Genomic DNA, 16,196 nt, shown 5'->3' on the forward strand with positions numbered 1-16,196 from the left:
GCACGCTTATTAAAAATAATTTTGAAAAATATTTAAAAATCCACGCCTATTAAAAATAATTTTAACAAGTAAAAAAGTGTCAGTCGGCTTTGCCGACAGAGGTATACCCTCAGCCAATGTGAATTGAAACTTTCATCTACGGACAAATAGAATGTATTTAGCGTCTCTTCAGAATTTTGTGGCCCTTTTTCAAGATTTGAACTTGCCGACAAAAATGTGGATTAGGAATTAACACAAATGTTGAACTTTGGTTTGGGAGGTACCCTTAGGGAGGGCCGATATGGGCCATTTTAGAAGTTAAACTAAATTTTGACAAAATATTAGCAGATCCAAAGTTTGGACCAAATTGGTTGCACCATTCAAGTGATATCGTCCTAACATTTTAGTGACATTTTTTAAATATTGGGGAGAAGTACCGGAAGTTGGGGACCGGTATTGCCCCACGAAACTAAGTTTGGATAAAATATGTTCGAGAGCCACATATAGTGACATAGGGCTTTTAACACCTTTCGGGATGTTTTCCCAAGAAATATGCACCTGCTCCTGAAAAAACTTTTACCGTCGTAATGGAGGTAGCGAATGCAAATCGCTTCAACAAAAATCAAAGTGATTCGAGAGCAGGTCTTAAAGTGAACTTATCCGAAATTTTGTGTAGGAGGTACCCAAAGGAGTGCACAAATATAGTCCATATTCGAACCTGATCTATATCTGGTAGATATATTACTATGAGCAGAGTATGGATTACATCAGTCACTCCCTTCAAGAGTTATCGTGCGCATATTTTTTCCGAAGATTTTTTTTTGTGAGGGAGGTACCTGAAGGAGTGGGCCGACATGGTTTATCTTCGAACTTAAACTATGTTTGGACAAAATATTACGAAGGTCAAATTTTGTACCGAATCGGCAGATCCGTTCTAGAGTTATCTTGCTCTCCAACCACCTCACCCGGGGTCATAGGGGTTTTGTGCAACTTTCAGGATATTTTCTCAGGAAGTATGGACTTGCCCCTTATGAAACTTGTACCGTCGTATGGGAGACAGCGAATACAAGTTGCTACAACAAAAATCAAAGCGATTCGAGAGCAGGTCCTAAACTGGACTTTTCAGAAATTTTGTGTGGGAGGTACCTGAAGGAGTGGACCGATTGAGTCCATATTTAAACTTCGTCTAAGTCTGATAGAACTTTCACGATGTACAAAGTGTGGGCCAAATCGGTTACTCCCTTCATGAGTTATCGTGCGCACAAATTTTCCGAACATTTTCGAACTTTTGTGGGGGAGGTACCGGAAGGAGTGGACCGATATAACCCATCTTCGAACTTAAACTAAGTTTGGACAAAATATTACGAAAGCCAAATTTTGAACCAGATCGGTTGCTCCGTTCGAGAGTTATCGTGCGCACCAGCCAGCCAGACGGACGGACATGGCTAAATCAACTCCAAATTGTCTGAAACACATTTCGTCCAAACATACTTGGGGTCTAAAACCATTATTTCGATGAGGCACATGTTGCCCATATGAAAGTGTATATGAGGAAAAGTCAAAATTTTTTAGTTTCCATGAAGCCAAGGTTTGCACTATTATAATACGCGAACTATTGTAGTTTGCCAGTAACTATGACTATTGCTGGATTAATTTAGATGTTTTTGTACAAAGCTCAAAAATTTAGCAAAAAAATTTAATTTACGTGGTGGTTACGACCGCGTAAAGGAAAAACCATAGGTAAAAACACGTTGAATCTAAACAGGTTTTTTACATTGCTATTCGATTTCTGATTAAACCATTCAAATGACGGACATCTGTCCAAAGTAAAAGTTGGAGAATACAAAATGAAGATTACACTTCTAATGTATCACTTTCCAAAATTTCCACTGCATCCACCTTTTTTGGATGTTGACATTTTGAAGCCGGATTTCAGGTGTTTTTTGTATTTTTTATGTAACTGGGACGCGCATTCGGATATTTCGAAAAACCAATTATAGGACTAAAGAACTCGCGATTTCGCATAATCTGATTTGTATATTAAGTATGTAGCCCACACAGCAGCAGAGTAATCTACTGCCAAAGGCCAAAATTTAGTGCGATATTTTTTCTAAAAAACCTATTTTTTGGGTACAGTATTTACAATATCGTTTTGAGTGTGCTGGTACCCCGCGATATTTTAGTTTTTCGACGATCCGGATCATATGAATCACAGATCGTAAAAATCCATCTACTAGAACGGCGGAAATGGCTACTGCAAAAATTGAAAAATTTGCGAAAAATGTTGTTCAAAATATCGCTGACTAATTCGCGTTTTATGTGGATCGTTTCCATTTCAATGAAGAAAGTGAATCATCACTCGCGTTTGTGCGAAAACAGCGGTTTGAAAAATTTAGTGGCGTGGGAGCTGTATCCGATTTATCCAAAAAATACTGTGTGATGCTACATCCACGGTTCTTGATGGATTTTATTGAAATATGTTTAGATCGATGTATTTTTTCACGGTTGATAGTGAAATCGGATGCGCATAAAAAGTGTATGCACTTTGTGCAAAATATAAGCGTTATACAGTTTGTTGCACTCTAAACTGCAGACGATGCTACATCTTAGCGGCCAAAGTAAATCCTGGCAAATGTTTACAAATTAAAAGAGAAGAATTCGCTGTATTGGTAAACCGCATGCGCATCAAGTGATTTTGAGGATTTCGCGATTTACACGCATTTCAAAATGAACATTACCCGATACAATTTTATTTCAAGATTATACCCCATTTAAAGGAACCCAACATTTATTTAAAATATATCCATATCTTCTGCTAGATGTTAGCGTGTTTTCGAGAAGTGATTAGAATAAAAAATGTGATTTATTGCGTGGAATTTAACTAAAATAGAAGAAAAACTCCGACCTATTTTTCTTACATTTTGTTCAACTAACTCACAAAATAAATTTTAATAAATATTTTCTCTTACAAAAATTTTATAAATTTCCTCAATATATTTTTTGTTTTTTGCTATAATATGCAAACCGCTGAACGGATTTGTATAGTTTTGGTTTCATTTGAATCTTCGCGATGTTTAGATTACGTACATATTTTTTATATATTTTTCAGATGCATAAAAAGCTTGAATTTTATTAGAACAAGTTGTAAACTACCAATTGTTTTGAATGCTTTCCTAATTTCCGCGAAAACTTACAACTTTTTCACTAAATTTATGGGACCTCAGTAACCATATAGTATGTAGGGAGCCCTTAATTAAGAGAGTTTCTCAATATAATGATTAGAGTCTTTTAAAGATTTTTTTCTTTTTATCAGAATTGAAACCGCCATAACTTTTGCGCGCAACAACCAAAATTAGTATCTCGAACAGATTTAAGAATGGGATTTTTTTCCCAATCTATGTACCAAAAATCATTCATGTAGCTTAAAAAAAAAATTTTAATTTTTTTTTATGGAAAACTAAAAAATTTTGTCTTTTCTTCATATACCCTCGTTAGCATAAATGCTGAGGGTATAAAAAATAGTCTTTAAAAATCCAGGATTATTAAAAATAATTTTGAAAAAGTATTCTTTAAAAATCCCAGCTTATTAAAAATAATTTTGAGAAATATTCTTTAAAAATCCTTACTTAGCTGGCCCATTACAGAACATTTGTTCCATAGACCGAACAAAGAAAATATCTCCAATTCTCTCTGTTTTGTGCTTCGCTTTTTGGAATACCGCGCCTTGTCATCTCTTCATCCACTTGTTTGTTTGGCCTGCCAATTCTGCGTGCACCGCCATGTGGCTCGAATTTATACGCCTTTTTAGCGGGTTCATCATCGCTCATTCTTATGATATGGCCTAGCCAACGCAATCGCTGCATCTCGATACGTTTAACTATATTCATGTCTTTGTATAGCTGATATAGCTCGTGGTTCATACGACGTCGTACCGTCAACGCAGATCGTTCCGTAGATCTTTCGAAGAATTTTTCTCTCAAACACGCCAAGCACTGCCTTATCTGCTTGCGCAAGTACCCAGGCTTCGGAACCATACATCAGCACGGGTAGTATCAGTGTTTTGTAAAGCGTTATTTTTGTTTGACGAGTTGTGGCTTTGTTTTGAAAGTGCTTACTTAAGCCAAAGTAGCATCTGTTGGCCAATACAATTCTTCTTTTTATTTCACAACTGATGTCATTTGTTGTGTTTACAGCGGCGCCGAGGTATACAAAGTCTTTTACTACCTCAAAATTATAGGAACCAACTTCAACAGTTGGTCCGATCTCAATGGACGCATTGCGCGTCGACACCATCAGCTTGGTCTTCTCGCCATTGAAATGTTCCTTCCATATCCTGAGCACGCTATCTGTATCTGTTACCAGATTACCTTGCTGGTCTCTACAGGAGGATGTGCCTGTACCAAAGCCATCTGTTTGATGCTTCACTCTTTGGTAGAATTTTCGGACTTCATTCTGGCTCCTGTACATCTCGATTTTTTCACAATCCCGCTTTTCCATTTCTCTCTTTTTCTTGCGGAAAAGACGTTTCTCTTCTCTCCTTTTCTCCCGATACCTCTCACGTGCGCTACGCGTTGCTACTGATTGTAAAGTAGCCTTATACGCCGCATTTTTCTCTTCGGTAGCAGCACGACACTCCTGGTCATACCATGGATTCCTTGGTGGAGGTCTCTGGTATCCAAGTACTGATTTTGCGGCTGTTTGCGTGGAGTGGGCAATGTTTTGCCATTGTCCTGTAGGCCTATTCTGTAACTTTTATCGATTGAAAAGTTGCTGAAATTTCTTTTGTTTTTGTAACAACTACAAAACAAACAAATGATATTGTTGTAAAATAAACAATGAATAGGGGGCTGATATGTTATCGGGACGAGGAGTGCTTTGATTAAGCAGTTGGGCCAGTTGAGTGGAATATGCTGTGGCTATCTGTTGTGATTGCAGCTTACCGATGTCCAACTTCCGTGTTGTGTCTGTTCGCACTTTGTTTGCTACGTTTAATCTTCTTGCAGCTGCAAAGTCTATCAGCCTCATACCATTGTCAGATGTTTCACTGTGGAGACTGAATTTCCCGACTGTTGGGCCAAAGATATTCTCCTTTCCAATTTTGGCATTAAAATCGGCTAGTATAATTTTAATGTCATGGGCAGGGCAACGGTCATAAGTTTCTTCTAAGCGCTCGTAAAATATATCTTTGGTCTGTTCGTCCTTGTCTTCAGTGGGAGCATGAACGCAAATAAAGCTGATGTTGAAGAATTTAGCTTTTATTCGAATTGCAGCAAGTCTTTTATTCACTGGGGTGAAGCTGGAGACCAGATGTTTTAACCTCCGACCAACTACAAATCCGCAACCAAACTAATGCTTTGTGTCATGGCAGCTATAGTACAGTGCGTCACCTTTAGGTGTTGTTGTAACGCATTTGCCGTTCTATCGTATTTCCTGTATGACAGTAATGTCGGCCTTGTACTTTTCAAGTACATCTGTCAATGCGTAAACTGCACCTTCTCTATAAAGAGTGCGAACATTCAAGGTGCAGATTCGCAGATCATGGTCCATAAAACGTTTGCGGGGGTCGTCAACTTTTGAGGGATTTGTTTTTCTTTCGTTTTTTCATAGTATGCTGTTTTTTTTCTAGGGGATGGTTACTAGCCCGACGCCCAAACCCAAGTTTTTAACGTTCTTATGGGTGAACGAACGCGCGGCACATTTTAGCTCACTACCTTTAACGGGTGTTAAAAGCAGTTCGCCAGGTGACACCACGGGAAGGTCAGTGTCCACCTGAGATGAAATAGGGACCAAGATAAATCCTGGGCTTTGCCATGTTAAAGCCGGTCAGTACCGTTCCTTGGTATCTACCATCCCCTACGTCACCTTTTTTAAAAATCCACTTCTATTAAAAATAATTTTAAAAAATATTCTTTAAAAATCCACGCTTATTAAAAATAATTTTGAAAAATTTTTCTTATCCACTTTTAGTTTTTCTTTTCGACCATTTTGATTTTAATAATTGTGTTTTATTTATTTTCCAATCTTCACGGGATATGTAAAACTTAATTTAGCGTCAAAATTACTTAAAAACTATGACAGACTTTACCGTCATCGCTTGTTAATAACAATTTTGAAAAATATTTAAAATCCACGCTTATCAAAAAAAAAAATTGAAACCCAGATTTCCATAGTACTTTGTTGTATGGGGGCAAAGGCGAATTTTCAGACAATCGCTGTTACAGGCCACAATTATTTTGCAATTGATGAAAAAATTAGCAGTTCATTATTATGGTTAAGAAATGAAGGGTACAAAAATTTATGATTTTAATATTAGCTATATGCATATTGGAGCAAAATCAAAATCTGTCCCGATTTTCATAAATTTTTGTAGGATTCGTTTTTTAGCCACAACAATGAACTGGTAATTTTTTTATCGATTGGAAAATAATTTTGGCCTGTAGAGCGACTTTCTGAATATTCGCCTTTGTCCTCCATATATGGGGCACACACAAATTACTTTGGAAACAAAGATTCTAGGACTCTTTTTTTGTTGGTCTGTCTATTTGCTGTTCTAAACCATAAATTTGGAATGATATTTATCGTAAATTGATCTGAAGGCAGTTTATTGCCGTCAAACAAGCTGCATAAATGCAGCTTTCTAAAATGGGTCTCAGTGCGACAGTTTTTTTTTTACTCGATCAAAACTATAATTAGAAATCTTCTAGTAGTCATTATAAAGCTTTAAAATAGGCTCCCCACTTCTTCCATATTCCCTATAATTTTTATTGCATTCACATGCAGATGAATGTAATTTTTAAATGTTTTTTTTTCAAATCAAATTTTCTCTGTATTTAATTAGAAAACAAAAACAAAGTTTGAACATTTACCGCCACAATATGTTGTTGTTGCCTCTATAATGGACTGAACGTGAACATGATTTCTACTGTGGGCGGACGTATGTACATACCAGCTGATGTGATGGTGCATAGGCAGGCTGCTGTTTTTATTCCATTTCATGTTAATGTTGTTAAATAACACAATGACCTCTACTCTCTCGTAGAGAAACATCAACTCTATGGTGGCAAAACAACAACAACACAAAGAATAACTAAATTATTCATCAAAATACTATACCGCGGGCTGACCTGTATATGTTAACAGCCAGCCGGGTAGGCAGGCAGGCAGCATCCCCATTATAAAGGAATGTAAACAAACAAAAAGTTTTTCTTTTTTATAAAGGCATAATAAAGTTTATGTGGGGAATGCAGAAACATTGTGGAAAGCTTATATGTGTACAACGTGATACTTAAAGTGCATACCTAAATTATATTAAATTACAGTACTAACGTTGTTTTCGGTAACAGATTTTGAGAAGAAAAATACCTTTTTAAATATTTTACAAAATTCTCAATTTTAAGTAAGTTGGAAGGAAGTTGTACGTAGTGAATACTTTCATAATCAGTTGAATGCTAATACCTTGATGTCAGGAGGCGAAGCATTGCATTTTACAAATTAATTAATATGGGTAAAAAAAATGTGATCGGGTACCTGAGGTTCGACTGTGTATATCATAGTATTGAACTCTTCAACATGATTATTCGTTACTGTCTTCAAAAAAGCGTAAATCAAGTTGTGAAGATCTGTCAATTTCGAAAGAATGGGCATTAAGAATTCAAAATAAATTTAATTGAATTGAAATTCGACCACATAGGTTAAGTACTAATGGGAGGCAAGAATATATAAACCACCATAAGTGAGCTCTCCTTCAAAGTTACTACAGATTTTGTTTAAACTTATAAAATATCAATCTTAGTGTGCATACATTAGTATTTGGAACCATCGTTTGTTTTCTGGGAAAGTAACATAAGTCGACTTATCTCAGCTTTCCAAAGCAAAAAATCCTTTTTATGTAATTTGCTTTAAAAATGCAGTCACACTTATCTATTACATATGTATATGTTAAGGACTAAAAATTGAAACTTATAGAGCACCACCTATGCTACGGAGCATAGGGAGACGAACAAAAGTACACGTACACACGAGGGCTGCAGGAGAACTACCTGGCCTAGGCAACACCGCGTTTGACAGTTTTTAGCCTAGACTTACTCAGGACAGTTTGTCGTACGACCATGTTATGTGTTGTTTGCAGTGACTTGACAAAATCACTTAGCAAAAAAATGGAATTTACTAGTGAACATTTTCATCCAAGAATTTTTCACAACTTTTGACGTAGATAATCACCGCACGAGTGTATCGATCAAATTAAATCTTTGTATGTCGATAAAGGACCATCCTATAAGACTATGAAAAACTGGTTTAATGAATTCAATCGTGGTCGGCACTCGCCAAACAACGAAGGTCGCGAGATCGCCATGTTAAATACCGTGAGATAGAGGCATCCTTGGACATTTCTTCCACCAACTAACATTTGATATTGCATAAACACTTGTCCGCAAAAATGGATTTTTTAGTTAGAACCAGCAAAATTGGACAATCGCCCTTCGAAACAAAAGGTTGCCTGTTTCTTCAGAAAAACCTACCATGTGGCGACTATACGGCTTGAGAAATATAGGACGGTTAATTCTGAGTGGTACACTATAATTTGTTTGCCTGAAGTCTCCTGAGAAGTTCGAAAAACGAACAAGAGAATACAAATCATTCTGCATCATGACAACGTGGGCTCTCACACATCGATTCAAACCAGCGCCTGTTTGACCGGACAAAACGTGGAATTGATGGGACTGGGGATCCAATGATTTCATTTGATTCCAGCACATCAAGAAAGCATGGTCAACGATTTTTGTTGCCTGAAGATGCTGTAAAAGAGTCCAAATACCATGTTTTGGAGGTGTCTCAATCGGAGTGGAAAAAGTGTTTCGCCAAAAGGTTTGAACGCACGAAAACGTGTATAAATCATGCTGGAAACTACTTAAGAAAACAATAAAATCGATGATGATGGTAAATATTCGCGTTTTCATTGCTATGCCAGATATTTATTGTTCAGCCCTCGTATAAGCAACACCATGTGCTTTCGTTTGGTTGAGGCTTGTTGTTGTTTAACACAATACAAGCAAAATGCTTAGTCTTTAGTTGCGGTGGCGCCCATTACTGTTATAGAAACAACGTTTCTAATCCGAAGTTTAGCACCTGGACCTCTTTGATAGTCTTATCGGTGGCAAACTTAATGGCAACCGGTTTTTCTTCAGAAAGAAACTTAGAGAATTTTCCCATCTGAAGACCGAATGTTTTTCTTCTCGACTAATTGCAGTATTCTGTCCAGTTGCGTGGAAGAAGGAGGTACCCATACTGACGTTATCATACCTAATGGAAACTCAGTAACAGGTTACTGACTTCCCAAAGTGATTAAATTCCTGAATAAGATAATCTACCAATTCCTTATACTCGCAGCTAATGACCTAGACTCCGTTGTACAGGACTACCTGGCTGAACAGTACGTTACTCTTATGCACAACGTATGAGATAAGATTGTCTATGAGATTACCCACAAGCAGCGACCAATGACGATCGCAGATGCACCCATTGGGATCAGCCTTGTTAACGATCACTATAGCGATCAGGCTATAGCCTGAGATAATTTGGGACAATTCGTCGAGCAGCATTGTCAACACGACGAGCATGGTTCGCGCTATCCTTGCTTGCCTTCACAAACGTACAAGGCTTCTGTGAAAATGCACTGGTCTCTCTAGTAGTGATGCTTACGAGGCAGGCGGAAGGACTGGTTGTGACAGTGTGAACTTCATCGCCACAGGATGCATTTCCTTAAACGACCTCAACCACAGGTTTTGATTTTAGATTGGTCGACTGACGACGCTGTTGCAGGACCACCATTGCTCCGCCTGCTAGCGTTTCCAACTAAGTCGCACAGTTTCCCAATATTCATCAACTGATTCACTTTTTCCACCTTGGCGCGTCTAGCCTTTGCTTCTTTTCCGTCTTCTTTGCAGACTGTGACTTAGCTGCCTTGGCTGAAGATGTACCCTTATTATACCCTCAGCATTTATGCTAACGAGGGTATATACACTTTCATACGGGCAAAATGTGCCTCATCGAAATAATGGTTTTAGACCCCAAGTATGTTTGGACGAAATGTGTTTCAGACAATTTGGAGTTAATTTAGCCATGTCCGTCCGTCTGTCTGTCTGGCTGGTGCGCACGATAACTCTCGAACGGAGCAACCGATTCGGTTCAAAATTTGGCTTTCGTAATATTTTGCCCAAACTTAGTTTAAGTTCGAAGATGGGTTATTTCGGTCCACTCCTTCCGGTACCTCCCCCACAAAAGTTCGAAAATGTTCGGAAAATTTGTGCGCACTCTTGACGTGAGTAACCGATTTGGCCCACACTTTGTACATCGTGAAAGTTCTACCAGACTTAGATGAAGTTTAAATATGGATTCAATCGGTCCACTTCTTCGGGTACCTCCCACACAAAATCGCTTTGATTTTTGTTGTAGCAACTTGTATTCGCTGTCCCCCATAAGACGGTACAAAGTTTCATAAGGGGCAAGTCCATACTTCCTGAGAAAATAGCCCGAAAGTTGCAAAAAACCCCCTATGACACCGTGTGTAGTGGTTGGAGCGCAAGATAAATCTCGAACGGATCTGCCAATTCAGTCCAATTTTCAAATTTCCAAAATTTGACCTTCGTAATATTTTGCCCAAACATAGTTTAAGTTCGAAGGTAAACCATGCCGGTTCACTCCTTCAGGTACCTCCCTCACAAAAATTTAACAATTTTCGGAAAAAATATGCGCACGTTAACTCTTGAAGGGAGTGACTGATGTAATCCATAATCTGCACATCCTAATATATCTACCAGATATAGATCAGGTTCAAATATGGACTATATTTGTGCACTCCTTTGGGTACCTCCCACACAAAATTTAGGATAAGCTCACTCTAGGACCTGCTCTCGAATCACTTTGATTTTTGTTGAAGCGATTTGCATTCGCTACCTCCATTATGACGGTAAAAGTTTTTTCAGGAGCAGGTCCATATTTCTTGGGAAAACATCCCGAAAGGTGTAAAAAGCCCTATGTCACCATATGTGGCTCTCGAACTGTTCTACCGATTTGGTGCAACATTTGGTCTTCGTCATATTTTATCCAAACTTAGTTTCATGAGACAATACCGGTCCCCAACTTCCGGTACTTCTCCCCAATATTTAAAAAAATGTCACTAAAATGTAAGGACGATATCACCTGAATGGGGCAACCAATTTGGTCCAAACTTTGGATTTCCTAATATTTTGTCAAAATATAGTTTAACTTCTAAAATGGCTCACATCGGTCCTCCCTAAGGTTACCTCCCCCACAAGTTCAACATTTGTGTTAATTCCTAATCCACATTTTTGTTGGCAAGTTCAAATGTTGAAAAAGGGCCACAAAATTCTGAAGAGACGCTAAATACATTCTATCTGTCCGTAGATGAAAGTTTCAATTCACATTGGCTGAGGGTATACCTCTGTTGGCAAAGCTGACTGACACTTTTTTACTTGTCTGAACTAGAATTTCCCTCGGTAAGTCACTTGATGTTCAATATTATAAACTGAAATTCCCTTATGCTGATTGTATACGGATCTTCATTTTTGTACCGATCGAAGTATTTAACTGCCTTTCGGTATGCTTTCTTTGGATTTTTTGGAAGTCAGAGGTAACAGCGAATCATTCGTTTTATTGATACCTTATTCCCCCCTTAACACTTTCCTTCTTCAATGCTTCCTGCCTGAGAAGTAATAGTTTGTCGAATTTTTCCGACGCTATGACTCCGCCTCAGTCGGACAGGTCGGTTCAGCATGCTTTCCGACGGTTGGGGATGAAGTATCTTAACTGGTGGTGGAGAAATAGATCACACTCATCATCCGTCAATAATTAATTATCCCATATATCGTTCGGGATGCGTTTGTTACACTTGTGGAAATAAAGATTGGGAGTGCCAAGTCGACGGCCTTTTTTAGTAAAAGTTTGTTTGTTTATCTCTGAGATTTTATGGTGGGACTGAGGTCAACCATGGCATATGTATGTGGTCCTAATTACAAGAATTTTATATTATGAAAGCCCATATTTGTCGTTATCATCGACCGCCTGAAGTTTCGAATAACCCTACAGCCGCCCGATTACGAAAGTTTGATTTCATTTAAGAATTTTTGGAAAAGGAACATTTTGTTCGTGTCGTCAGTGTTGGATATTTCTATAGGCCAAAGCCATGAATTAGCAAAAAAAAAATCTGTCGGCCATATCGAGTAGTAAATGTATTGTGGTGTTTCTGGTACCGTTCTTTTCCCTATGGGCTAGGTTCTCATTTATGTGAATTAATAAATTAAAATTGATACTTTTTGAGAAAGCTGGTTGGGAAATTCCTTTTCTTACTTTTGAATTAACGTCCTGAAGAGTAAAGGACTCTAGAGGTATACTTGGACATGAAGTATCACAAAGGCCATAATGACGCAGTTATCTCTTAGAACCTACTGGATTGCTTAATAAAAGGAGCGGTACCGCTTATATGGCTATATGACTCTACCAAACAGCATATTGTTTGATCTTTCCGGACCAACATTTCACCCGTTATATGTCTTGGGTAAATTATTCGATAAAATAGCATCTACTAGTTTTTGGAGTCGTGTCAACATCTACAATCCTAAGAGTTGCTAGAATCTTATTTTCAACGAAGTTTAAATTCCGTGTTTTCTGGAGTATAGAGAAAACAAGGGTCAAAATTAGGTTGTAAATTCGAAAGGAACACACCGCACATACATATTTAGCGATTTCCATATTTTTGGCTGGGATCAGCAAAACAACCGGGAGCCCTAGACCAGTCTTCTTTTATTGTGAATCATGAGAGCTGTACCAGTTAGAGAATAATTGTATGTACTTCGTCTTTCTTGCTCTTCTCTTTTTCTCTTACCCCAAATCTATGGGAACAATGGTCACAAATGTCATGGCATTATTCATAACGGTACCACTAATTTGCTATAAATTTCAACGTCACAATTAATTAACAGAGTACAGCATATTTCAAATGAATTTATTAATTTCTATCTGGGCAATGGCTTACCTATGAGAAAGTGTCATCCAATTTTATTCTGATTGCATGACGTGATGTGGAGGTGAACCCTTTTTCTGCTATGGCCAAACATATTCCCAAGCCAACAAATACGCTATATGTAGATGATGATTTTGTTTATGTGATGCAGTTTGTTGCAGCCACATTTTATTTTGTTTATGGCATTTTTTGTTTGTCGTGATTAGCAAAATTAACACGAAAATTTAAAGAAATAAACAAATATTAAATATGAATGTACTTATGTATGTACCTCTGGGGTTTATGTATGTCTACGTGTAATGTGCCGTCAAAGATTTTCTTGTAAAAAGTTCGTTTGCATGGCCACATGCACACAGAGTGTCTTGGGCGTCGGAGGCCTAAGATAAGTTTGCCTTTTTGCCTTCCATCTTCATTTGTGAAAATTTTGTTATTTGAAAAATAAATTTTTCTTTGCCAGACGGTGAGCTGCTGGTAAACATGCAAGCATATCTGAACATGACATTGATTTTGAATATATTAATAACAAACGGTCTCTGCCCGTCCGCCCGCACCGCATACAAACCTCCTAAATTCACAAAGAGAAATATTTTTCATTTAAATGTATTTATATGGGTTCATAGGTATATGTGTGTGTTGCTGCTGCAAGACCACGAAAATCTAAGAGTCCATGCCAATATTTTATATAATTAAATACATTTTTGAAATTATTTTTATTTTATTAATATTTGTCATTTTTTTATTTACAGCATAGCCCATTGTCTTCAAAGAGCTCTTTAAATAATTCCAAATCAATACCAAAAACTCCCACCAACAATAATGGAGTCCAACAGACAGCTGCAGGTACAGCTGTTGCCTCGCCTGCGGTCTTTGAAGCAAACTCAACTATACACAAATTTCATGTCGATCCAGAATTGGCAACTGGTCTCTTTGATGACCACCAACACCAACAGACCACTGCAGCGGAATTGCAAAATACATCAGGCGTCACCAATACGTCATCAAACAAGTTTGTGGGTAAGTTGTTTGCTGGCCGATGGTGTGTGTGTCACTGAATAATAATAATATGAACAATTTTCTTGCGTTTCCATAGGTCTTACAGAATTCGATGAAGCTAAAATACCCGAATTACCCGGAGATTTAAATCCCAACATTGAAGGTAAGAAAATATTTTCTTTCACATTATAAACCACATTGTAACTCACATCATGTACCTGTTACTAATCATGCGGGTTGTTGCCACAGGAATATTTTTAATTCCATTTAGTTAACCAATCATATTTGGATAACATTTTCGGTGTCACTTGGTATATAACATGGTTGTTTTACATTAACAGGAAATAATTTCTTAAATATTGGGTAAATAACATTCAGTGAGAAGTAATTAATTTGCCGGAGAGTTTGGTTTAACATTATTTTTAATGCTTTATGGAATATGTACGTATATGTGTCAAAAAGGACATTATACCAGATACTATATCCAATGAACAAATGGACTAGAAAAATGTTTTTGAACAGCAAACTACTTCTTTCTTTTTCTCCAGTTCTAAATGGTTTTGGACCATTCCGATCTGTTGGTAGGTTTTGTAACTAAATAATTAAATTATTTTTATTTTATTTTCTCATCATTCTCTGAACTCCTTTACATTATGGCTATAGATTTTATTTTATTACTAGCGGACCCGGCGAACTTCGTCTCGCTATTAAGGAATAAAATTTCATACAAAAACTTATTTTTCGATTTTTCCAATTTTCCGACTTTTCCAGAGAGATTTTCCAAAATTTTCTTCCGTAAAGACCTTCTCCTCGAAAATACGAATAACTGACAAAAAATTTTACAGAAATCGGGCTAGCCGTTCTCATTTTATGAATTACTATACATTTTTTACACCATTTATATATATATATATAGATTTAATTTTGAAAACTTTGCCGGTTAGGGCAATTAATTTTAATTAAATATTTCGTTTAAGTTTAGCTTTATGATCGAAGATTTGTGCACGTGAAAAAGGAAAGGACTCGAATCTTCGGCTTTCCTTTTTCACCTGCAAAAGTCTTCGATCATAAAGCCCAACGTGAAAATTAATTAAATTAATTAAAAGTTATTATGATTAGAAATTGGGCCATGTTTGTTCATCTTTCTGTTTCGTTGGATAGAGCCCACAATAACTTTCGAAGGTAGTGTATACGATGATAAACTATAGCGGATGATTATTTCGGGTGTCTTACATAAAAGTTGGTATCTTAAATTTAAGACACGGTCTCGGTCAATTTTGATTTTTTTGCAAAAGGTTTTTATGCTAATTTCATCGAAAACTCAAATCAATTAGTTATGGTACCTCCTCCAAAATAATCGATATTTTTAGTTCATTTCCAGGACCCCTGAAAAAAGAACCAGAATTAGGTAATTTAGGGGTGGGTGTAGAGTACCAGGAAAAATCCTGAAGGTCCTTACTGGCCACAAAAAATCCTGAAGGTCCTTACTGGCCACGAACATCGACTTGGCATTACTAACGAGTATCTCCTAAGTAGGGTCCATAGATCCTGGTTTCACAATACATTTGGCTTTTTCTGTCCCATATTTAATATTTCAACTGGACAAAAATCTGTTGTTAAATAGGAGTGATTCCGCAGGTTTGGGTTTAAGAACGGGCGGCCGTATTTAATGCAGTCCCTTGTATTCATTGTATTCATAGGTTATGTTAGGTTGTAGGATGCGCATCTGCCGTTAATTGTTGACATCCACTTCACTGGGTTCATCCTAAAATTAGATAAGAAATAATGGTAGGAGAGGAAAGCATAGGAGAAAGACAGGAAAGAGGTAGTCTCCTTCTACTACCTCTAGATAAAACAAATACGTGGGGAAGAAGTTGTTCGCTGATTTCTCGCTTAAGGCTCCTGCAATTGGTTAATAACAGGGCTGCAGGGTCAATGGAGGCAAAATAAGAGAGCGTCCCATCTCATACTCACTAAACAGCCAGTGTCTTTTGAAAAAAAGTGAGAAGAACAATACGCAGTTCTACTCCCTGATATTGCCGGATAGATTGACTTCGATACCTTACAACCAGGTAACCAGGTACGTCCTGTCAATATCTTACAGTTTTCTCTGCGTAAAGGTTGTTGTTGTAACCCCTACAGGTAAAGTAGTATCGGTGGAAAGAAAAGAAGAAAATTTGAAAAT

The 16,196-nt window shown here is 37.4% G+C and overlaps 1 protein-coding gene across 43 annotated transcripts in view; it reads left to right on the forward strand.

Moving 5' to 3' along the window:
- tacc (transforming acidic coiled-coil protein) overlaps positions 1 to 16,196 on the forward strand; it is a 141,379-nt gene that overhangs the window by 50,114 nt on the left and 75,069 nt on the right. For all 43 annotated transcript variants that reach the window (XM_073966144.1, XM_073966136.1, XM_073966301.1 and 40 more), the window contains 2 exons: positions 13,765 to 14,032; positions 14,109 to 14,174. In XM_073966144.1, the coding sequence (XP_073822245.1) occupies positions 13,765 to 14,032; positions 14,109 to 14,174 (334 nt within the window). The remainder of the gene's footprint in view (positions 1 to 13,764; positions 14,033 to 14,108; positions 14,175 to 16,196) is intronic.

This window comes from Musca autumnalis, unplaced genomic scaffold (genome assembly GCF_047663935.1).
Source record: "Musca autumnalis isolate F117 unplaced genomic scaffold, ASM4766393v1 scaffold_1, whole genome shotgun sequence".
Classification (NCBI taxonomy): Eukaryota; Metazoa; Arthropoda; class Insecta; order Diptera; family Muscidae; genus Musca; species Musca autumnalis.